Source organism: Microchirus variegatus (assembly GCF_963457635.1).
Source record: "Microchirus variegatus genome assembly, chromosome: 21".
Taxonomy (NCBI): domain Eukaryota; kingdom Metazoa; phylum Chordata; class Actinopteri; order Pleuronectiformes; family Soleidae; genus Microchirus; species Microchirus variegatus.
In genome coordinates this window covers 19,910,382-19,934,811 of record NC_139822.1, presented here as the reverse complement: position 1 = coordinate 19,934,811, position 24,430 = coordinate 19,910,382, and the positions used below count along the sequence as shown (strand labels likewise).

Genomic DNA, 24,430 nt, shown 5'->3' with positions numbered 1-24,430 from the left:
AAACCCTCAGAGCTGCAGATCATTGGCTCAATCTGAAACAATAATAAACACATACTATATCTATATATATATATATATACAGCACACACACACATACAGCATGTATATAAACAGAATATAGTGTATATAGTACACACACACTTATACACACACACACACACACACAGAGAATATAACAGCAGGTACCTGTGTCTCAGACTGGCAGCCAGGGGGCGCTGTTGTCTCTACGACCACGTCTGAAAAACCCTCAGACTGACGCAGACGTCGCCTTCGGATTAAAACGTGAAAACAGCGACGCCGCGTTTCCACGAAAAACAAACAATCCTCGTAAACCTAACGCTGTTCAAACTCGACAGGAACACGATGACGCTCAGGTTCACGCACGCTGCCACCTGGTGGTCCGGCAGCTTCCTGCGTCTGAAAGAAAGTGGGCGGTCGTCGTCGCGGCGACGCCCAAACGTTAGCCGCGTTGTGATTTTCAGTCAAAATGATTGAGAGATGTGGTTTAACAGAGCGGATTGTTCCTTTATCCAACACACAACAACAGCATGTTCTCACCATTTGACCGACAATACATTTAAAACCTCTTACGATCCAACATACCAGTCGTTTTCAGACGTGTACCTGGGTTGAGCCTGCAGGGGGCAGCACACTGACTGTATCTGAAGTCCTGGAGATGATTGTGCCGAGTCTCAGGTACGGAGCCCCCGAAGTGACATGAGGAAATTAAAAAAAAATGAAAAATAAATAAATAAATTTAAATCTCGAGTTTCGAAGTTGAGATCTCCAGTTTGAAACAAAAAAAAAAAGAAAAAATTTAAAAGTTAAAAAAAAAAATCTTTTTTTTTTCTAAATTTCTTGGAAACTCGACATCTCGACTTTGAAACTCGAGATCTTGAGTTTCCCAAAAAAAATATGATTTTTTTTTTTTCATTTTTAAAAAAAAATAAATAAAATGAAATCATTAAAGTGATCTTTTTTCATCAAATAATATGAAAAAAATATGTTTTCATTTTTTTTCATCACTTTTTGGAAACTCGAGATCTCGGGTTTCCAAAAAGTGATGAAAAAAAATTGAAATGTTTTTTTCATAATTTTTTGGAAAAATTTTTTTTAATTTTTTTAATGATTTTTTACAAAACAAACATTTTTTTGGAATTTTTTTTTTTTCAGAATTTTTTGGAAACTGAGGTTCCCAAAAAAAATTGGGGGCTCTGTACTCAGGGACTTTATTAAAATAAAATAAAATAAAAAATTTAAAAAGGGGGGAAATGTGTGTGTGTGTGTGTAAATGTGTGTTCTTCAGTGTGAGTCTCCTCTGATAAAGTGTGTATGAAGCACAAAGAAAAGAGTGAAATCATTAAAGTGAACTTTTTTTCATCAAATCAAAACATCACATGCAGGACATTGAACATTTAACGCAGCAGAGGCTTCTGCACGTAAACAAACACTCAAACGGTCAATCGTCGACATATTTTAAAAAGTGTGGTTGTTTGAGGTACTGCAACGTGATCAGTGCTAACTGAGCTGTAACGTCTACGTTTAAGTTCACGACGTCTGTAAACCACTCACTCTGCCGCACCAAACCTCATCGAGAAAACCAGTGATTTTAGCTCACGGGGACACAGGAGCTGCTGGTCCTCTGCTGCCTCGTGTGGTCACTTTGTGTCACTGAAGTGTGTTTAAATGAAATATTTTCAAAGCCGAATTTTACAAAATAACACCTTTGAAGTCAGTAATGGAGGCAGCAGTGGATCAACAACTCCTGTGAACTCTTGTGTCTCTGTGATGTTAAAATCACTGGTTTTCTCTATGGACTTTGGTGTGGGAGAGTGAGTGGTTTACAAACTTCAGTTTCCTGTTGGAAAAGTCTGTTCAATGGCAAGTTAAATACTCAGTTGAAGTCTGTGATATCTTAAGAACATGTTCACGTCTTTATTTCACTATTAAATCAACTGTTAGGACAGGAAACTGACGTTTGTAAAGTCACTCACTCTCCCACACCAAAGCCCATAGTGAAAACCAGTGATTTTAGCTCACAGGGACACAGGAGCTGCTGGTCCTCTGCTGCCTCGTGTGGTCACTTTGTGTCACTGGGGTCAATCTGAATTAAATAATTGAAATCAAACTCATGAAATAAGACATTTGAACTTCCTAAAGTGACCACACGAGGCAGCAGAGGAGCAGCAGCTCCTGTGTCCCCGTGAGCTCAAATCACTGGTTTACTCGATGAGGTTTGTCGTGGCAGAGCTAATATCGGTCTTCTCTTGCGTCTCCTCCTCTCAGCTGTAGGGGGCGCTCTCGGTATCAGTCGGTGTCAGTACCTCATTCAAAGACACTGGGGAAAATCTACGGCAAAATATCACTTTATAATCCCGGGGATTAGGTTGAGATTACGGGCCAATCAGTCACAGTTCTCGGGACGCAAATGTTCGCAAAAAATTCGACCGGCCTCGGTCCGTGACGCCACCAGATGGCGCTGTTGTTGCTCCACACAGATCCACATGTTAACATCCGGTGTCGCATTTTCACCGGCGACCAAAGAAGACGTGAACAGGAAGGAGGAAAGAAAAATGTCTTTGGAGACAGACGACTCTGACCTCTGACCTCTGACCTCTGACGTCTGCGAGGGTCAAATCCAGAAAGAAAAGAGATGACAGAGGAAGTGAAGAGAGAGGGAGGGAGGGAGGGAAACGATCATCTGTTTCCAAATGTCTTCTTTCAGTCTTTCTCTCCGTGTCCGTGTCTTGGTGTGTGCTGCACGGTGGAGGCCAGCGGGGGGCGCCGTCTGTTAGGAAGCCTTACCCAACTCTATCTTCTTCTGAATGGCTCGAGCTGAGTGATAGATGAGGGAGTCGATGAGACCGGCCACTGCAGAGAGAGACACACAACACACACAGACACACAGAGACACACAACACAGAGAGACACACAACACACACAGACACACAGAGACACACAACACAGAGAGACACACAACACACACAGACACACAGAGACACACAACATACACAGACACACAGAGACACACAACACAGAGAGACACACAACACACACAGAGACACACAACACAGAGAGACACACAACACACACACAGAGAGAGAGACACACAACACACACAACACAGAGAGAGACACAACACACACAACACAGAGAGAGACACAACAACAAAGAGAGACACACAACACACACAGAGAGAGAGACACAACACACACACAGAGAGAGACACAACACACACAGAGAGAGACACACAACACACACACAGAGAGAGACACACAACACACACAGACACACAACACACACAGAGACACACAACACACACAGACACACAACACAGAGAGAGACACAACACACACAACACAGAGAGAGACACACAACACACAAAGACACACAACACACACAGAGAGAGACACAACAGAGAGAGAGACACACAACACACACAGACACACACCCACAACACAGAGAGAGACACAACACACACACACAGAGTGAGACACAACGCACACACAAACAGACACACACACACACACACACACAGTTTTAACGTCTTCATGTTGACAAACTTAAACATTTCTGTTTCAATCAGATTTTTTTCTTGTAAAAGTAGAAAAACACAACATGGTCCTTTAATCTCTTCTTCACTGTCCTCAGTATCAGTATCAGCGTCAGACGCAGCGACAAAAGCCTCGTGATTATTATACCAAAAACCAAGGAACAAAACAGATTCTAATGAAGAACTACACTTCCCAGCATGCTTTGGGGACAAATCCCGTTCTGATTGATCGTTCTGATGAAGTGATTCTCATGCCTGGGTTACAAGTAGCTGCTAAACCTGTACTAGCAAGTAGCTAGCTAAGCTGGTAAACCAGGAACTAGCTAGCTGGCAAACCAGTAGCTAGCCAGCTGGCAAACCAGGAACTAGCCAGCTGGAAAACCCGGAACTAGCTCACTGGCAGACCAGTAGCTTATAAGCCAGTAGCTGGCTGCTAGCTAGCAAAAAAAAACTGTAGCTAGCTAGCAAACAAACCAGTAGCTAGCTCGATGGCAAACCAGGAACTAGCCAGCTGGTTAACCAGGAACTAGCTAATTGGCAGACCAGTAGCTAGCTAGCTGGTAAACCAGGAAATGGATCACTGGTAAACCAGGAACTACCTAGCTGGTAAACCAGTAGCTGATAAGCCAGTAGCTTGCTGCTAGCTAGCAAAAAAAACTATAGCTAGCTAGCAAACAAACCAGTAGCTAGCTAGCTAGCTAGCCAGTAAACATGTAACTAGTAGCTGTTAAATCAATAACAAGCTCGTAGTAAATCCAGTTCAGTGTTAGCAGGGACTCCAAACAGAGGGTCAGGGATGAAGAGGTTAATGGGGAAAGTGTCGTTGTGGTGTTGGGACAACATTTAGTGGAACTGCTGCAGAAAACACGTGAAAACACAAAGAAGAAAGACGTGTATGACAGTATTTAAACCTCACCTGTGAAAACACCTCCGATAATGGCACAAACTCCTGTCAGGAAGTGTGTGAACGACCTGGAAACAGAGAAAGACTTCTTTAATTTTTATTTCGTCCTCACTTTGTTTTCATTGAAATCACTTCCTTAGGTTGCTATAACATGCTATACTAAATTTGTCAAAAAAATTAACAATAATTTTGGACGAGATTGTATAGTATAGAGTTTTTTGTCAAATTTTGGACCAAAAATGTTGTCAAATTTTGGACCAAAAATGTTGTCAAATTTTGGACCAAAAATGTTGTCAAATTTTGGACCAAAAATTTTGTGTCAAATTTTGGACCAAACATTTTGTGTCAAATTTTGGACCAAACATTTTGTGTCAAATTTTGGACCAAACATTTTGTGTCAAATTTTGGACCAAACATTTTGTGTCAAATTTTGGACCAAAAATTTTTTAATTTTTCGACGACATAGTATGATGTTTTTGTCAAATTTTGGACCAAAAATGTTGTCAAATTTTGGACCAAAAATTTTGTGTCAAATTTTGGACCAAAAATGTTGTCAAATTTTGGACCAAAAATGTTGTCAAATTTTGGACCAAAAATGTTGTCAAATTTTGGACCAAAAATTTTGTGTCAAATTTTGGACCAAACATTTTGTGTCAAATTTTGGACCAAACATTTTGTGTCAAATTTTGGACCAAACATTTTGTGTCAAATTTTGGACCAAACATTTTGTGTCAAATTTTGGACCAAAAATTTTTTAATTTTTCGACGACATAGTATGATGTTTTTGTCAAATTTTGGACCAAAAATGTTGTCAAATTTTGGACCAAAAATTTTGTGTCAAATTTTGGACCAAAAATGTTGTCAAATTTTGGACCAAAAATGTTGTCAAATTTTGGACCAAAAATTTTGTGTCAAATTTTGGACCAAAAATTTTGTGTCAAATTTTGGACCAAAAATGTTGTGTCAAATTTTGGACCAAACATTTTGTGTCAAATTTTGGACCAAACATTTTGTGTCAAATTTTGGACCAAAAATTTTTTAATTTTTCGACGACATAGTATGATGTTTTTGTCAAATTTTGGACCAAAAATGTTGTGTTAAATTTTGGACCAAAAATTTTGTGTCAAATTTTGGACCAAAAATTTTGTGTCAAATTTTGGACCAAAAATTTTGTGTCAAATTTTGGACCAAAAATTTTGTGTCAAATTTTTTTTTTTAATTTTTCGACGACATAGTATGACGTTTTTGTAAAATTTTGGACCAAAAATTACAAAAACAACAAAACAAAAAAAATCTAAAAAGTTTTCCAGCACTTTTTTGCTCTGGGGCTCCACCTGCAGATATTTTATGGTACTGCAACCAGTAGTTCTTTGTAGATGTCATTCATGAAGTAGATATTTGTAATTGTGTTGATTTATAAAGTGGAAATGCTGGTCCTCAGTGTGCAGCAAGTACAAGAATGTGTGTATGTGTGTTGTACCTGTGTTTCTCGGTGAACTTCACCATCATGGGCGACAGCTCGTATAAAACAAAGACACCGGGCAGACCCTGGTCTCCGATCAGCCCGTTGGCCACTTTCTCGTGTCTGGTGACAGAAAACTGGTTCGTCTTTAGAATCTGAAGAAAAACAAGAACATAAGACATAAGACTGGAGTTAGTAAGAGAAAACCTGTTCAAATATCAAATATCTCATTCTATTTTCACGTTTTCCCAACAACAGCTGTGATAACTTTGGGACTAAGGTGGCAAAATTCTGTGAATTTTTTCAAACATGAAAACTTTCCACGAGAATCAACGGGAATAAACTGGAAAACTTTCAATTCATTTGTAGGTTGTGAAGTGAAATATAGTTAAATAAAGTCAAAATAATATATTTTAGTTTAATCTATCAAATGTGACGTAAATACAGTTAAATATCAATGATAATCCAAAGCACACACGACTTGCTGCTACTGAGGACACGCCCCCTACATGTCACATGACACCACAGGAGATTTTCTACAAACTTGACCACTAATTAGTACATCAGCCTGGGTTACAAGTAGCTGCTAAACCTGTACGAGCAAGTAGCTAGCTAGCTGGTAAACCAGGAACTAGCTAGCTGGCAGACCAGTAGCTAGCTAGCTGGTAAACCAGGAAATGGCCCACTGGTAAACCAGGAACTAGCTAGTTGGTAAACCAGGAGCTGGCTGCTAGCTAGCAAAAAACCCTGTGGCTAGCTAGCAAACAAACCAGTAGCTAGCTTGATGGCAAACCAGGAACTAGCTTACTGGCAGACCAGTAGCTAGCTAGCTGGTAAACCAGGAAATGGCTCACTAGTAAACCAGGAACTAGCTAGCTGGTAAACCAGTAGCTGATAAGCCAGTAGCTGGCTGCTAGCTAGCAAAAAAACCTGTAGCTAGCTAGCTAGCCAGTAAACTTGTAACTAGTAGCTGTTAAATCAATAGCTAGCTAGTAGTTAATCCAGTTAAATGTAAGCTAGCTATGTGGAAAATTATGCTGTTTCTTCTGCCCCCTGCTGGACAGTTTTCTGTGACCATAGAAGAATTCCAAGAACTATATCTTAAGATGATATAAATTCTATAATGTCTAAATACAAATTAATCTGCGTCACATTCTTTTTATCGTATCATGTTCACGTTCACATACGACACCGTTTTCTTTCAATGATCCAACGTTTCCTGTTAATTCTCATCAATTCCCATGGAAAGTTTCTGGAAAGTTTTTGGAAATTTATCAGGAACCCCCCCCCCCCGCAAACCCTGCGTGGGACTCACCTCTCCGTCAGTTTTCACGTAAATGGTGGGAACAATTTTGACAAAATACTGGTACATCATCGACGCTGTGGGAGAGAGAAAAAAAACAGAAAATATGAGGACGTTCAGAGCGTGACACGGATCGACTGTGGAGGAAAGAAAACGTGACACGGAGCGGCTGTGGCGGGAAAGGAACCTGAAAACCATCTGAGGTCCAAACCTTAGATCACCACCCTGAGACCAGGATCAACCACGTTATCTTTATCTCATCATTGTGACTCTAAAATTCAGCCTTTTAAGACTTTCACACATAAAATTCCAGACTTTTCAAGGTCTGGAAAACAGCGTTCCATACTTTAAGACTTTCAAGATGCCGTACAAACGCCTTGTTGACTTATAACAGTTTAGTTTTCTTGTGAAAGACTCATAATCAGGAGGAGGACTATGGAAGTAGATTTTTGTGTCACTGTTTTCAAACAGCACTTTGTAAGAAGCAAATAAAATAGCCATTTAATCATTAAAATTATTATTAAAAATAATATTTTTGAATGATTAAATCGATATTTTATTTGCTTCTTTAAAAGTGTTAGTAGAATACAAACAAATATTGACACAAATCTAATTCCATACCATAAAACAGAGGGCAAATATCTATATTTAGAAAAAAATAATAATGTAATTCTGTCTTTTTACTGTTTGAGTGAATCCAAACAAACAAAAACCCTCGTAAACAGAGGTCATTTGTGAGCCACCAGGTGGCGGTGTTCACTCCCCCCTCCTGGATTAATGCCATCTCTTGATTTGCTCTTCGTCGACTGTTTTCTCTCCTTCCGCTTCCTGTATCCGGTGATGGAGGCTCTGCTGGACGAGTGCGTCTGAACACAGCTGCGCTAAAACACGATTAAAAGCCCGTTGAGGACAAACAAACCGCGCTTTAAACACGCGACATCAAGGTGAGACACGGTTCATCCCGGGTCACACGGTGGAGAGCGAGCGAACGTGTCGCAGAAACGGGTTTAACGGCCACAAACGTGTCGTGTTTACCTGTCAAGGCCACGGGTGTTGCACGGAGTTAGCGTGCTAGTTAGCATGCTGAGCTAACACAACCGGTCGGCGCCGCAGCATTTATTTATTTTAAAGAGTGACTTTTTGACGCAGTGGACGATTGAAACGGGACAACAGTGGAATAAACGCAAATGTGTTTATTTAATTTTTTTCTTAAAGTTAAGTACGTGACGTTAGCTTAGCTTATAGAGTAGCATCGAACACACATCAAACCAGTTTAACAAGGTCATGTGTTTTTTTATAATAACATTCTGACGAGGCTCAGGAGTTCTTATTCTATCCGGAGTGAACATTTAGCAGAGAGTTCTGTTCTGTTAGCAGTTGTGTCCACGCTGTGATCCGGTCACTCTCCCGCACCAAAGTCCATAGAGTAAACCAGTGATTTTAACATCACAGCACACAGGAGTTCACAGGAGTTGTTGATCCACTGCTGCCTCCATCACTAACTTACAATGACTGATTCTGTCAAATTCGGCTTTTAAAATATTAATTAAGACTTAACTCAGTGACGCAAAGTGACCACACGAGGCAGCAGAGGACCAGCAGCTCCTGTGTCCCTGTGAGCTAAAATCACTGGTTTTTCTCTATGGACTTTGGTGTGGCAGAGTGAGATAAAGACATGAACATGTTCTTCTTAGAACAGTGTGTACAACAATATAAGATCTTTAACTAAGTTGTGAATGTTGATAATAGCTTCTCAAATGTGAATATTTTCTTGCTTCTTTGCTCCGTACGATTTATGAAAATAGGACATTTGAGAGAGTCGTCATTTCTCCTTCTATAAACGTATATAAAAGCTTGATTCCAGTAAATGTGTCTCTTGTCCAGATGCCGGTGGCTGTCGGTCCGTACGGCCAGACTCAGCCTAACTGTTTTGATCGGGTCAAGATGGGCTTCATGATGGGCTTTGCTGTAGGAATGGCTGCCGGAGCCATGTTTGGCACTTTCTCCTGTCTCAGGTAACTCTGGAGTTCACCTGTGCACCCGCTGATCTACTCTGACTTTGTTTTCAATGCGATTTAACTGTTCGTCAAAACAGCCAAACAATACTGAACAAGTGAAGCAATTAATGAGCTACGGAGAAAAATGTCGGCAAACACACAGACTGGAGAATCCTCCTTATTTATTAACATAATAATACATTAACATAAGTAATGTGGATTTAAATCCTGCTCATTGTCAAAGTGCAACCATGTGTTTTATTCATTTAAATAACCTTTTCTGTTTGTCTGCATAATTGATTCTGCCAAAGTGTATTTTTCAGTGTTTGTATGATCTCACGTTATTTATTACCTTTACCTGACCGTCTCTGCAACTGTGGGTCTAACACAGAATTATCTTATGTTTAAATAATCATGTTTTGTATTTATAAAGCATTTTTCTGGACTCTGTGATTACTTAAAACTGCTTTGAACTTTTCTTTTTGATAATACTACAGCCATAAAATCAAAATAAATGCAGTACCACAACGGGTTAAACCATCTCTCTCTCTCTAGGATCGGCATGCGTGGCAGAGAGCTGATGGGAGGAGTGGGAAAAACCATGATGCAGAGCGGGGGGACGTTTGGCACGTTCATGGCCATCGGTATGGGCATCCGCTGCTGAGGAGGACGTGGAATGACCACATCATCAACATCTATGGGACTTTACAGAAAACCACGCCCACCCGCCGCTCTCTGTGAGCTTAAAGCTGTCGTCACTCTCTCACTTTGTCAATAAAGGTTCACATTTGTCAAATGGGTTTTACAGAGTGTGTGTGTGTGTGTGTGTGTGTTAACTGAGTTCAGTCTAAATTAAATATTTTCAAACGCCAAAGTGACAAAATGAGACGTTTGAACCGAGTGATGGAGGCAGCAGTGGATCGACAACAAAGACGTACAGGTCATGTGACGTAAAGTAAAAAGCGCGATGAAAGACCGTGTAAAGTAAAGATCGCGTGACGTTGAGTGAAGTAAAGAGCGCACAACGCAAAGATCGCGTCACGTAGAGACGTGAAGAACGTGCAACTTGAGTAAAGACTGACCTAAAGGGCGTGCAACGAAGAGACATAAAGACCATGTGACGTAAAGAGCACGCAATGTTAAGTAAAGAGTGCGTGAAGTAAAGAGCCCACGGCGTAAAGATCACGTGATGTAGAGACGTAAAGAATGTGCGACGTAAAGAGGCCGCGTGACGTAAAGTAAAGAGCTCGCGACTTAAGTAAAGAGTGTGCGACGTAAAGATCATGTCACGTAAAGACTGACCTAAAGAGCGTGCAACGAAGAGACAAAGACTGTGTGACGTAAGTAAAGAGCGTGTGACGTAAAGTAAAGACCGTGACGTAAAGTGGCCGTGTGACATTAAGTAAAGAGCGCGCAACGTAAAGAGCGTGTGACGTAAAAAGCATATGACGTAGAGACAAAGTAAAGAGAGTGAGACGTAAAGATCATGTGACGTAAAGATCATGTGACGTAAAGAGCGTGTGACGTAAAAGGGGCGCGTGACAAAGTAAAGATCGTGCAACGTAAATAGCGTGTGACGTAAAGTAAAGAGCGTGACGTAAAGTAAAGATCGTGCAACGTAAAGTAAAGAGCGTGACGTAAAGAGTGTGACGTAAAGTAAAGAGCGTGCAACATAAAGTAAAGAGCGTGACGTAAAGAGTGTGACGCAAAGTAAAGAGTGTGTGACGTAAAGTAAAGAGTGTGACGTAAAGAGCGTGACGTAAAGTAAAGAGTGTGTGACGTAAAGTAAAGAGCGTGACGTAAAGAGTGTGTGACGTAAAGAGCGTGACGTAAAGAGCGTGTGACGTAAAGAGCGTGACGTAAAGAGCGTGTGACGTAAAGTAAATGGCATGTGACGTAAAGAGCATGTGACGTAAAGAGGGCGCGTGACATAAAGTAAAGAGCGTGACGTAAAGTAAAGATCGTGCAACGTAAAGTAAAGAGTGTGACGTAAAGTAAAGAGTGTGACGTAAAGTAAAGACTGTGTGACGTAAAGTAAAGAGCGTGACGTAAAGAGTTAAGAGCGTGCAACGTAAAGTAAAGAGCGTGACGTAAAGAATGTGCCGTAAAGTAAAGAGTGTGTGACGTAAAGTAAAGAGCGTGTGACGTAAAGTAAAGAGCACGACGTAAAGATCATGTGACGTCAAGAGCAGGCAACATAAAGGTCATGTGACGTAACATAAAGATCACGTGACAAAGACATAAAACAGTGTGTGTGTGTGTGTGTGTGTGTGTGTGTGTGTGTGTGTGTGTGTGTGTGTGTGTGTGTGTGTGTGTGTGTGTGTGTGTGTGTGTGTGAGATGGAATGGCTGATAAATGAACAACGAGAGTGAAATTCTGACCTTGTGGCGCCGTGACGTCCGTGTCGTCCAGAGGGTTTACGATGCCGGGGTAATCTTTACCGAAGGACAGGTGTTTTATGTGATGGGTCATATTTATCTGCAGAGAAAACAGAGCGTGGAAGTGATGATGTCTTCTGATTGAATCGACTTCACTACACCGTAAATGATTCACTTTGACTGTTCAATTCAAGCCCTGGGTCAAAGGTCGCAGTCACAGGCAGAAAATGACAACCCTGACCTAATAAAAGCTGCTTCAGCTTGAATCTTAAGAACGAAGACATCTTTATTTCACTGTGTTCCAACAGGAAACTGACGTTTGTAAGCCGCTCACTCTGCCACACCAAAGCCCATAGAGAAAACCAGTGATTTTAGCTCACGGGGACACAGGAGCTGCTGGTCCTCTGCTGCCTCGTGTGGTCACTTTGTGTCACCGAGTTAAGTCTAAATTAAATATTTTAAAAGCCGAATTCACTAAAATCAGTCATTGTAAGTTAGTGATGGAGGCAGCAGTGGATCAACAACTCCTGTGAACTCCTGTGTGCTGTGATGTTAAAATCACTGGTTTACTCTATGGACTTTGGTGTGGGAGAGTGAGTGGTTTACAAAAGTCTGAATCGCAGTGAGATGAAGACGTGAACACGTTCCTGAGATATCGCAGAGTCTCTCTTTAAGTGTCTAAAATCCTCTTTTCCACATTTCCACACTGGTAAACATGTTCACAACGAGACTCCGACCACCTTCTACTAGCGGCTTAACGCGGAGTTAAAAAAAAATACGTAAACACAATCACGGTGCGTTCTCACTTACGTTGTCCAAGCCGAAACTCTGCAGGTCGTGAACTGTGAAGAAACGACAACAACAACAACAACAAAAAGATGAGCGGGTCACGTGATGATTTGAACCGTCAATCACACCGATGTTAGTCACACCACCTGACGCCACGCACCACACCTCAACATCTGAGTCATGTCTTAATTCACTGAAAACCTGACTGAAATTGGACACAATTGTGAAAATGAAGACTTGTGAGTCATTATTATATACATGTGTGTGTGTGTGTGTGTGTGTGTGTGAACCAACATCACGAGAGCACAGAGTGCGAACGTGTGAGTGCTAACCCTGCAGCGAGAAGCAGCCGGCGACACCGAGCGCTGGCTCTCAGTGAAAACATGACGCTCTAACGCAGCTCAAGTCTTTACGTCACTGTGAGACTGACGTTTGTAAACCACTCATTCTCCCACATCAAAGTCCACAGAGAAAATCAGTGATTTTAGCTCACGTATTGGACACAGTACTGCTGCTGCCCTCCTGTGGTCACTTTGTGTCACTGATAAGTTGGAATTTAAAAAAAAAAAATTTAATGCCGCTATGTCGCAAGCACATTGCATTCATTTGGGGAAAAAAAGAATCTGTTTTTTCTGAATAATTAATTTTTTATTTTTTTTCCCCTGTCTAATGATTTTTCATGTTTTTTTGAGTAATTAATTAAAAAAAAATCTGTCAAATTACTTTTCCTGTTTTTTGAGTAATTACTCCCACAGATGACTCCCATAGACCTATGGTGACTCCCATAGACCAATGGTGACACCCATAGACCAATGGTGACACCCATAGACCAATGGTGACACCCACAGATGACTCCCATAGACCTATGGTGACTCCCATAGACCTATGGTGACACCCACAGACCTATGGTGACACCCACAGACCTATGGTGACTCCCATAGACCTATGATGACTCCCATCATAGAACTATGATGACTCCCATAGACCTATGGTGACTCCCATAGACCTATGATGACTCCCATCATAGAACTATGGTGACTCCCATAGACCTATGGTGACTCCCATAGACCTATGGTGACTCCCATAGACCTATGATGACTCCCATCATAGAACTATGGTGACTCCCATAGACCTATGGTGACTCCCATAGACCTATGGTGACTCCCATAGACCTATGATGACTCCCATCATAGAACTATGGTGACACCCACAGACCTATGGTGACTCCCATAGACCTATGGTGACTCCCATAGACCTATGGTGACTCCCATAGACCTATGGTAACTCCCATAGACCTATGATGACTCCCATCATAGACCTATGGTGACTCCCATAGACCTATGGTGACTCCCATAGACCTATGGTGACTCCCATAGACCTATGGTGACTCCCATCATAGACCTATGGTGACTCCCATAGACCTATGGTGACTCCCATCATAGACCTATGGTAACACCCATAGACCTATGATGACTCCCATAGACCTATGATGACTCCCATAGACCTATGATGACTCCCATAGACCGATGGTGACTCCCATCAAATGGACAAACGAAATGCCAAAATAAGACATTTGAACTAGATTGGGTCAACGGCTCTCAACCGTTTGCTGTGATGATAAAATCCCTGATTTAGTGTCTCACAGTGAGATAAAGACGTGAAACGTGGTCTCAGGACATCGCAGACTTCAGCTGCTGTAGACGTCGAATTTTCCGTCACTTCTCACTTTCACCATGTTGTCACTGAGAGCCAGAGCCAGAACTGTGCCTCAAACAACCACACGATCACGTTAACATTGAAATACTTTACAATCACACTCCTGAAACTCATTCGGCTCAAAATGAGCGAGCAAATCGTCTTTTTCATCAGACGTATGAAGCCTGCATTACCCAGGGTGCAACAGGTCACTACACCAGATTTATGGAGGACGGAAAGTGCCAAAATTAAATAAATAAATAAATAAATATGCCATTAAATAATTACGTAAATGTGTCTTTAATTAATTAGATCTCATTAATTAATGACGAGTTTAGATAAAATAAACTCAAAATGCACGGCAACACAGGACCATGAAATAAAATGAATAGGTATTTTAATTAATAAATTACATATTTAATTAATTCATGACACATTTAATTAATTAATTATTTAATTAATTAATTAATTAATTAATTAAATGAATTATCAAACGTGTCATTAATTAATTAATTAATTAATTAATTAAATGTGTCATTAATTAATTAAATGTGTCATTAATTAATTAAATTACACAATTAAATGTGTCATTAATTAATTAATGACACATTTATGTAATTATTTAATGGTGTATTTATTTAATTTTGGCACTTTCCATTCTCCATACTGACTGAAACTACTTGTTAAAAACTCACTAAAGAAATCTGCAAAGAAAGAGGGACTTACTTTCCACAGCGTGCACTGAAGAAAGAAGAGAGAAGAGTCACTCTATATGTATATATGTATATATATGTTTATATATAAAGATGCAGGTGGATAACAGACCATGTGATAATGCTCTTGTGTGTGGACAATTTTGATTTTTATAATAACGATAATTTAAGACTGAAAACACTATAAATATAGGCGATAGCTGACTTTATGTCTGTTTATATTGAACACAAAGTGATACTCGGCGCTCTCTGGTGGCAAGCGTGCAGATAACATTTTTACTTCTCGAAGTCGCGTTAGAAAAAGAAAAGAAATAGAACATTAAATAGTCCCGAAAAATGTAAGACCTTTGAGTAATTACGCATGACGTAAAGATCACGTGACGTAAATGAAAAATTTAAAGTTTTGTGAATAAAATCTGTGTCAGTTTAAGTCTTCGACGTCTTTAAGAACACGATCACGTCTTTATCTTCACTGTTAGACAGACTTTGACAACAGGAAACTGAAGTTTGTAAACCACTCACTCTCCCACACCAAAGCCCATAGAGAAAACCAGTGATTTTCAGTGATCACAGGGACACAGGAGCTGCTGGTCCTCTGCTGCCTCGTGTGGTCACTTTGTGTCACTGAGTTAAGTCTAAATTAAATATTTTAAAAGCTGAATTCACTAAAATCAGTCATTGTAAGTTAGTGATGGAGGCAGCAGTGGATCAACAACTCCTGTGAACTCCTGTGTGCTGTGATGTTAAAATCACTGGTTTACTCTATGGACTTTGGTGTGGGAGAGTGAGTGACTTTGGTGTGGAAGAGTGAGTGGTTTACAAAAGTTTGTCTCACAGTGAAGATGAAGACATTGCAGATTTAAGAGGATGAAGATCAGTGATGTCATTTTGGCCTCACTCTCACTTTGTTTTCATTGAAATCACTTCCTTAGGTTGCTATAACATGCTATACTCAATTTGTCAAAAAAATAAAAATACATTTTGGACGACATAGTATAGTATGACTTTTATGTCAATTTCTTTTTTCATTTGTTTTTTCATATTTTGGACGAGTTAGTATAGTATGACGTTTTTGTGGGTCAATTTTTTTTTCAAATTTTGGACGACATAGTAAAATATGACGTTTTTGTCTAATTTTGGACCAAATTTTTTTGGTCTAAATGTCGACACAACTTTGTCGACATTGTATAGTATGACTTTTATGTCAATTTTTTTTTTCAAATTTTGGACGACTTAGTTTAGTATGACGTTTTTGTGAAGAAAAAAAATCAAATTTTGTGTAAAAAAATGTTTTTTTCAAATTTTGAGTAAAAATTGTTTTTTCAAACTTTAAGTAATTTTTTTTCAAATTTTTGGTCCATTTTTTTTTTCAAATTTTGGACGACAGTAAAATATGACGTTTTTGTCTCATTTTGGACCAAATTTTTTTGGTCAAAATGTCTTTAAAATTTTGGTCGACATTGTATAGTATGACTTTTATGTCAATTTTTTTTTTAAAATTTTGGACGACTTAGTGTAGTATGACGTCTTTGTCAAAAAAAAATTCAAATTTTGTGTAAAAAAATTTTTTTCAAATTTTGTGTAAAAAATTTTTTTTCAAATTTTGTGTAAAAATTGTTTTTTCAAATTTTGAGGAAAAATTGTTTTTTCAAATTTTGAGGAAAAATTGTTTTTTCAAATTTTGAGGAAAAATTGTTTTTTCAAATTTTGAGGAAAAATTGTTTTTTCAAATTTTGAGGAAAAATTGTTTTTTTTGGTCAAGATTTTTTTTAAATTTTGGTCGACATTGTATAGTATGACATTTTTGTCAAATTTTGGACCAAAAATAATAATAATAAAAAAAAAACATCGAAAAAGTTTTCCAGTCCTTTTTGCTCTAGGGCTCCACGTGCAGCCATTTTATGGTACTGCACCCAGTAGTTCTTTATAGATGTCATTCATGAAGTAGATATTTGTAATTGTGTTGATTTATAAAGTGGAAATGCTGGTCCACAGTGTGCAGCAAGTAAAAGAATGCGTGTGTGTGTGTGTGTGTGTGTGTGTGTGTGTGTGTGTGTGTGTGTGTGTGTGTGTGCTCACCGTGGACGTGCGACTGCTGGAAACTCTTTCCTGGAGCAAAGTGGAAATTTCCTGCCACCTGAAAGTTTTTAAGACAAATTAAAAATAGGACACGTGACGTAATCCAACACGGACGGCGTCACAGCGCTGCGGCCTCAGTGAGGACAGGGAGGAGACGAGATACCTTGTTGACCTCCAGGAAGCCGTAGACCTGACATCCTTCGTTCTTCTGCTCCTGCATCTTCTGAACAAAGCCCTCTCTCTTACACTGCTCTATGGTCTCTGCACTTTTAAAGGCCCAGCCACGACGACGGTACGCCTCACGCACATCATCACACGTGTTACAGCACCTGCACACACACACACAACAGTGTTTGTGTGAGTGAGTGAGTGAGTGTCTGTGTGTGTGTGTGTGTGTGTGAGTGTGTATGTGTATGTGTGTGAGTGCGTGTGTGTACTTTAGGTCTTCAGTCTCAGCTCCATAGCAGCTCTCACATCTCTCTGGGTCCAGTGAACTCGGGTCAAACACTTCACCTTCTTCAGCAGGACCCAGTTCTACAGAGACACAAACACAAGGGAAGTCAGTCAATTTAATTTATGGAGCACATTTAAAACAGTTTCCACTGTGTGTGTGCTGTACATGGAATATAAAGGTCGTCATCATCATCATCATCATCATCTTCATCATCATGTTCATCTTCATCATCATCATCATCATCACCATCTTCTTTTCATCATCATCATCATCACCATCTTCTTCATCATCATCATCATCATCATGTTCATCTTCCTCATTATCATGTTCATCTTCCTCATCATCATCATCTTCATCATCATGTTCATCTTCCTAATTATCATGTTCATCTTCCTCATCATCATCATGTTCATCTTCATCATCATTTTCCACATCATCTTCCTCATCTTCAGCATCATCTTCTTCATCGTCATAATTTTCGTTTTCCACATCATCTTCATCATCATGTTCATCTTCATCATCACCTTTGTCATAATAATCATGTTCCTCTTCATCATCATCAATATCATCATCACCTTTGTCATCTTCATCATCATCATCATCTTCTTCTTCATCTTCATCATCATGTTCATCATCATCTTCTTCATTTTCATCATCATCTTGTTCATCTTCATCCTCTTCTTCTTCATTTTCATCATCATCATCACCATCTTCTTCATCATCATCATCTTCTTCATTTTCTTCATCATCTTCATCATGTTCATCATCATCATCATCATCATCTTCTTCATTTTCATCATCATCTTGTTCATCTTGTTCATCATCTTCATCATCATCATCTTCTTCTTCTTCATGTTCTTCATCTTCATCATCTTCCCTTTTTTCAAGCAAACTCACGTTGACAAAGTGTGTTTGTCTAATTTCTACGAATAACAAACAACAAACTGGATGAGGTCAAAGTTCACCGTGTTTCTCCGCCTCATGCGTGACAGGACTCAGATCTTTATCCAAGCGCTTCTTGAACAGATTGTGCTCGACGTCCAGCTGCTGCTCACCGGCCACGTCCATCGCGTCGATGCTGAGATCTGTGGGAAAAAGAAAAGGGAGGTAATGGTCACACGTGTGACGATGGACACGCGTGTGCGCTCTAACTGTGTGGAGACACTCACAGGCACAGGGCATGTGAGGGAAAATCACGTCTATGTTGATCTTCAGTTTGTCCCCTCGTGACGTGTCCACGTAGAGTTCAGGGTGAACCTGTGGGAGGGGGAAAGAAAACACACACTGAAGTCTGCCAACCACTCACTCTCCCACACCAAACACCACAGAGAAATCCAGCAATTTTAGCTCACAGGGACACAGGAGCTGCTGGTCCTCTGCTGCCTCGTGTGGTCACAGAGGTCAATCGAAATCAAATATTTCCAATGCCGAATTTGACAGAATCAGACATTGTAAGTTAGTGATGGAGGCAGAAGTGAACTCCTGTGTCTCTGTGATGTTAAAATCACTGGTTTACTCTATGGACTTTGGTGTGAGGAGAGTGAGTGACTTTGGTGTGGGAGAGTGAGTGACTTTGGTGTGGGAGAGTGAGTGACTTTGGTGTGAGAGAGTGAGTGACTTTGGTGTGGGAGAGTGAGTGACTTTGGTGTGGGAGAGTGAGTGACTTTGGTGTGAGATAGTGAGTGACTTTGGTGTGGGAGAGTGAGTGACTTTGGTGTGGGAGAGTGAGTGACTTTGGTGTGGGAGAGTGAGTGACTTTGGTGTGGGAGAGTGAGTGACTTTGGTGTGGGAGAGTGAGTGACTTTGGTGTGGGAGAGTGAGTGACTTTGGTGTGGGAGAGTGAGTGACTTTGGTGTGGGAGAGTGAGTGACTTTGGTGTGGGAGAGTGAGTGATTTTGGTGTGGGAGAGTGAGTGACTTTGGTGTAGGAGAGAGAGTGACTTTGGTGTGAGAGAGTGAGTGACTTTGGTGTGGGAGAGTGAGTGACTTTGGTGTGGGAGAGTGAGTGACTTTGGTGTGGGAGAGTGAGTGACTTTGGTGTGGGAGAGTGAGTGACTTTGGTGTGGGAGAGTGAGTGACTTTGGTGTGAGAGAGTGAGTGACTTTGGTGTGGGAGAGTGAGTGACTTTGGTGTGGGAGAGTGAGTGACTTTGGTGTGGGAGAGTGAGTGACTTTGGTGTGAGAGAGTGAGTGACTTTGGTGTGGGAGAGTGAGTGACTTTGGTGTGGGAGAGTGAGTGACTTTGGTGTGGGAGAGTGAGTGACTTTGGTGTGAGAGAGTGAGTGACTTTGGTGTGGGAGAGTGAGTGACTTTGGTGTGGGAGAGTGAGTGACTTTGGTGTGCGAGAGTGAGTGACTTTGGTGTGAGAGAGTGAGTGACTTTGATGTGGGAGAGTGAGTGACTTTGATGTGGGAGAGTGAGTGACTTTGGTGTGGGAGAGTGTGTGACTTTGGTGTGGGAGAGTGAGTGACTTTGGTGTGGGAGAGTGAGTGGTTTACAAACGTCAGTTTCCTGTTGTTAAAGTCTGTCTAACGGCGAGATGAAGACGTGAACGTGTTCTTCAGATGTTGTCGACTTAGACTGACTTTTATAAAGTGACTAAAATGTGTTTTCTTTGCGTAAAACTGAAGTTAGTAATGCCACTCACTCTCCCACCCCAAAGCCCATAGAGAAAACCAGTGATTTTAACATCACAGAGACACAGGAGTTCACAGGAGTTGTTGATCCACTGCTGCCTCCATCACTAACTTCAAACGTGTTATTTTGTAAAATTCGGCTTTGAAAATATTTAATTTAAATACACTACAGTGACACAAAGTGACCACACGAGGCAGCAGAGGACCAGCAGCTCCTGTGTCCCTGTGAGCTAAAATCACTGGTTTTCTCTTTGAAGATAAAGACACGGACACTCCATAAAGTTATCGGGGACTTATGTTGACTTTTGTCAAGTGGCTCAAACCAGTTCTTCACTCACTCTCCCACACCAAAGTCCACAGAGAGAGTGTAACGTTGATTATTGACTGAAGAGCCGTGAACACAGAGTGTGTTCAGACTCATGGAACCAGACTGACAGGAAACACGGACGTGGATCATAGACTCAGAGCCTGAACTCACCTCTTTGGTGAGATAATACTGCAGCTCAGACACAAACAGGATGAACATGATGACGCCGCTGATCACCGTCACTGCAGAGAAATCACACAAATCATTGGGAAAAATCACTTCCATCCGTTCAGTCACGATTCCGATGACTAGACGACGTCGGCGGATCGGTGAATACTCGTGTGTGAACCGTCGCCCTGAAGCTCAGGAGAGAATCGTAACCACAGTGTGAGCGGTTTGTTAAGATCATCGAACAAAAGCAGAAACAACGTCAGACCTCAGGGGAAAGCTTTTGCCCTCAGGTCGTACTGAAGAGTGTGTGTTAATCTGTGAGATTAACTGTTAACAAACCACTAAATTAACTGTTAACAAACGACTAAATTAACCGTTAACAAACGACTAAATTAACCGTTAACAAACGACTAAATTAACTGTTAACAAACCACTAAATTAACTGTTAACAAACGACTAAATTAACCGTTAACAAACGACTAAATTAACCGTTAACAAACGACTAAATTAACTGTTAACAAACGACTAAATTAACCGTTAACAAACGACTAAATTAACCGTTAACAAACGACTAAATTAACCGTTAACAAACGACTAAATTAACTGTTAACAAACGACTAAATTAACCGTTAACAAACGACTAAATTAACCGTTAACACACAACTAAATTAACTGTTAACACACAACTAAATTAACTGTTAACACACGACTAAATTAACTGTTAACACGCGACTAAATTAACCGTTAACACGCGACTAAATTAACCGTTAACACACGACTAAATTAACTGTTAACACGCGACTAAATTAACTATTAACAAACGACTAAATTTACTGTTAACACGCGACTAAATTAACTGTTAACACGCGACTAAATTAACTGTTAACACGCGACTAAATTAACTGTTAACACGCGACTAAATTAACTGTTAACACACGACTAAATTAACTGTTAACACGCGACTAAATTAACCGTTAACACACAACTAAATTAACTGTTAACACACGACTAAATTAACCGTTAACAAACGACTAAATTAACTGTTGACAAATGACTAAATTAACTGTTAACACACGACTAAATTAACCGTTAACACACGACTAAATTAACTATTAACACACGACTAAATTAACCGTTAACACACGACTAAATTAACCGTTAACACACGACTAAATTAACTATTAACACACGACTAAATTAACCGTTAACACACGACTAAATTAACTATTAACAAACGACTAAATTAACTGTTAACACACTACTAAATTAACCGCTAACCCAACGACCAAATTAACTGTTAACCCAACGACCAAATTAACTGTTTACACGCTGTGAACAACAACGTGAACGGCAATGTGAGCGCGGACGACAGTGTGAACGTGACCGAAGACGTGAGCGTGGAAGACAACGTGAATGTGAACGACAACGTGATCGTGGACAATGTGAACGTGAATAACAACGTGAGCGCGGACGACAATGTGAACGTGACCGATGACGTGAGCGTGGACGACAACGTGAATGTGGACAACAATGTGAACATGAATAACAACGTGAACGTGGACGAAAACGTGAACGTGAATAACAACGTGAGCGCGGACAACAACGTGAACGTGAATATCAACGTGAACGCAAAAGACAATGTGAACGTGACCGATCACGTGAGCGTGGACGGCAACGTGAACGTGGACGAAAACGTGAACGTGGACGAAAACGTGAACGTGAATAACAACGTGAGCTCGGACGACAATGTGAACGTTACCGATGACGTGATCGTGGACGACAAAGTGAATGTGAACTACAACGTGAGCATGGACGACGACGTGAATATCAATGTGAATGCAAAAGACAATGTGAACGTGACCGATGACATGAGCGTGGACGGCAACGTGAATGTGAACGACAACGTGAACGTGAATAACAACGTGAGCGCGGACGACAATGTGAACGTGAATATCAACGTGAATGCAAAAGACAATGTGAACGTGACCGATGACGTGAGCGCGGACGGCAACGTGAATGTGAACGACAACGTGAACGTGAATAACAACGTGAGCGCCGACGACAATGTGAACGTGACCGATCACGTGAGCATGGAAGACAACGTGAATGTGAACGACAACGTGAGCGTGGACAATGTGAACGTGAATATAAACGTGAACGCAAAAGACAATGTGAACGTGACCGATGATGTGGGCGTGGACGACGACGTGAACGACAACGTGAATGTGAACGACAACGTGAGCGTGAACGACAACGTGAATGTGAATAACAACGTGAGCGCGGACGACAATGTGAACGGAATATCAACGTGAATGCAAAAGACAATGTGAACGTGACCGATGACGTGAGCGTGGACGGCAACGTGAATGTGAACGACAACGTGAGCGTGGACAATGTGAACGTGAATATAAACGTGAACGCAAAAGACAATGTGAACGTGACCGATGATGTGGGCGTGGACGACGACGTGAACGACAACGTGAATGTGAACGACAACGTGAGCGTGAACGACAACGTGAACGTGGACGAAAACGTGAACGTGAATAACAACGTGAGCACGGACAACAACGTGAACGTGAATATCAACGTGAACGCAAAAGACAATGTGAACGTGACCGATCACGTGAGCGTGGACGGCAACGTGAACGTGGACGAAAACGTGAACGTGGACGAAAACGTGAACGTGAATAACAACGTGAGCTCGGACGACAATGTGAACGTTACCGATGACGTGATCGTGGACGACAAAGTGAATGTGAACTACAACGTGAGCATGGACGACGACGTGAATATCAACGTGAACGCAAAAGACAACGTGAGCGTGACCGATGATGTGAGCACGGACGACGACGTGAGCGACAACGTGAACGCGGACAACGTGAATGTGAACGACAACGTGAACACGGACAACGACGTTAACTTGGACGACAGCGTGAACACCGACGTGAACCTGCAAAAAGAGGTTGCGTACTGCAGCTTTAAATCGACTCAAACGCGATCCGAACGTTTTTAAAGCGAAATCAAAACGTATTTTTAATACGTTTCTTGAAAGAAAACGAGAACAGTGATGTAAAAATCCGCCCTCCGATCATTAAACTATAATATATTCATGATAAACCGCAATTCCTGTAGTTTATTCGACATCGTTCAGAGTTCAACTGATCAGGGATTTTCTAAACCTGGATTATTTATCTTATCAACTGATCGAAATGATAGGACCACACTGGCCACCGTATTAAGCACACACGACACCTAAAATCGTGTTTTACTCGCTGATAACAGTGATATAGCGTTGATTTGTGTACACGTTCATCAGCAGCTTTGTGTGGACGCTGCTCTGTTGTTGGATTATTAACATAATCCAGATTCTGTGCGGGTTTAATCTGAGTAACATTTGTGCGTCTGAACCCAAGACTTCACGTCTTTAGTGCGTTAATTAAGACGCAACGGTTAAGAGTGGAAAATGAATCAGGTAGCCTTGTTGTTAGCCGCTGGGGCTAGCAGCGTGTGTGTGTGTGTGTGTGTGTGTGTCTCACCGGTGGCTCCTCCCCACGTCTTCACCCGGAAATCCTCCAGAGTTTTCGGGTAAGCGTCAAACTGCTTCAGTGTGTTTAACGTGTCCATGTTAATGGAGTTGAGATTTTTTTTAAAAAAAACACTCCGAATCAGCGACAGTCGCCCGCGCTCCTGCTGCACACGCACACACACAAGCACACACGCACACACGCTCGCGCACTCATCAGCCCTCCCGCCTCCTCCCCTTCTGTTTTCACTTCCGGGACAAGCTCCGGGGGCACGGCTCGACCAATCAGAGGCGGCCGCGTCATTCACTCCGCTCTCCTCACGCAGCAGAGCGAAGAGGTCTCACTCTGACAAAAATAAATACACACACATATATGTATATGTATGTGTGTATATATATGTATATATACACAATTATACACACACATATATACACAGACACATATATGTATATATATACACACAATTA

The 24,430-nt window shown here is 41.0% G+C and overlaps 2 protein-coding genes across 3 annotated transcripts; one reads left to right on the top strand and one right to left on the bottom strand.

The window, feature by feature from the left end:
• Window positions 1-2,240: 2,240 nt before the first annotated feature.
• ergic3 (ERGIC and golgi 3) lies at window positions 2,241-24,169 on the bottom strand. 2 transcript variants are annotated; one of them, XM_083908218.1, is made up of 14 exons: window positions 23,976-24,169; window positions 20,440-20,510; window positions 18,497-18,584; window positions 18,293-18,412; window positions 17,311-17,407; window positions 17,037-17,202; window positions 16,874-16,931; window positions 14,808-14,822; window positions 12,408-12,439; window positions 11,601-11,697; window positions 7,235-7,299; window positions 5,938-6,074; window positions 4,470-4,525; window positions 2,241-2,871 (listed from the first exon to the last, which is right to left on the bottom strand). In XM_083908218.1, exons 1-14 carry the CDS (start codon window positions 24,061-24,063, stop codon window positions 2,792-2,794), a joined length of 1,170 nt encoding a protein of 389 aa, XP_083764344.1. In that variant the 5' UTR covers window positions 24,064-24,169; the 3' UTR covers window positions 2,241-2,791. The 2 variants fall into 2 exon arrangements, with proteins under 2 accessions (XP_083764344.1, XP_083764345.1); XM_083908219.1 differs by lacking the exon at window positions 14,808-14,822.
• romo1 (reactive oxygen species modulator 1) lies at window positions 8,047-10,034 on the top strand. Its single transcript, XM_083908229.1, has 3 exons — window positions 8,047-8,166; window positions 9,107-9,237; window positions 9,775-10,034. The coding sequence occupies exons 2-3, from the start codon at window positions 9,107-9,109 to the stop codon at window positions 9,881-9,883; spliced, it is 240 nt and encodes a 79-aa protein (XP_083764355.1). The 5' UTR covers window positions 8,047-8,166; the 3' UTR covers window positions 9,884-10,034.
• Window positions 24,170-24,430: the final 261 nt, after the last annotated feature.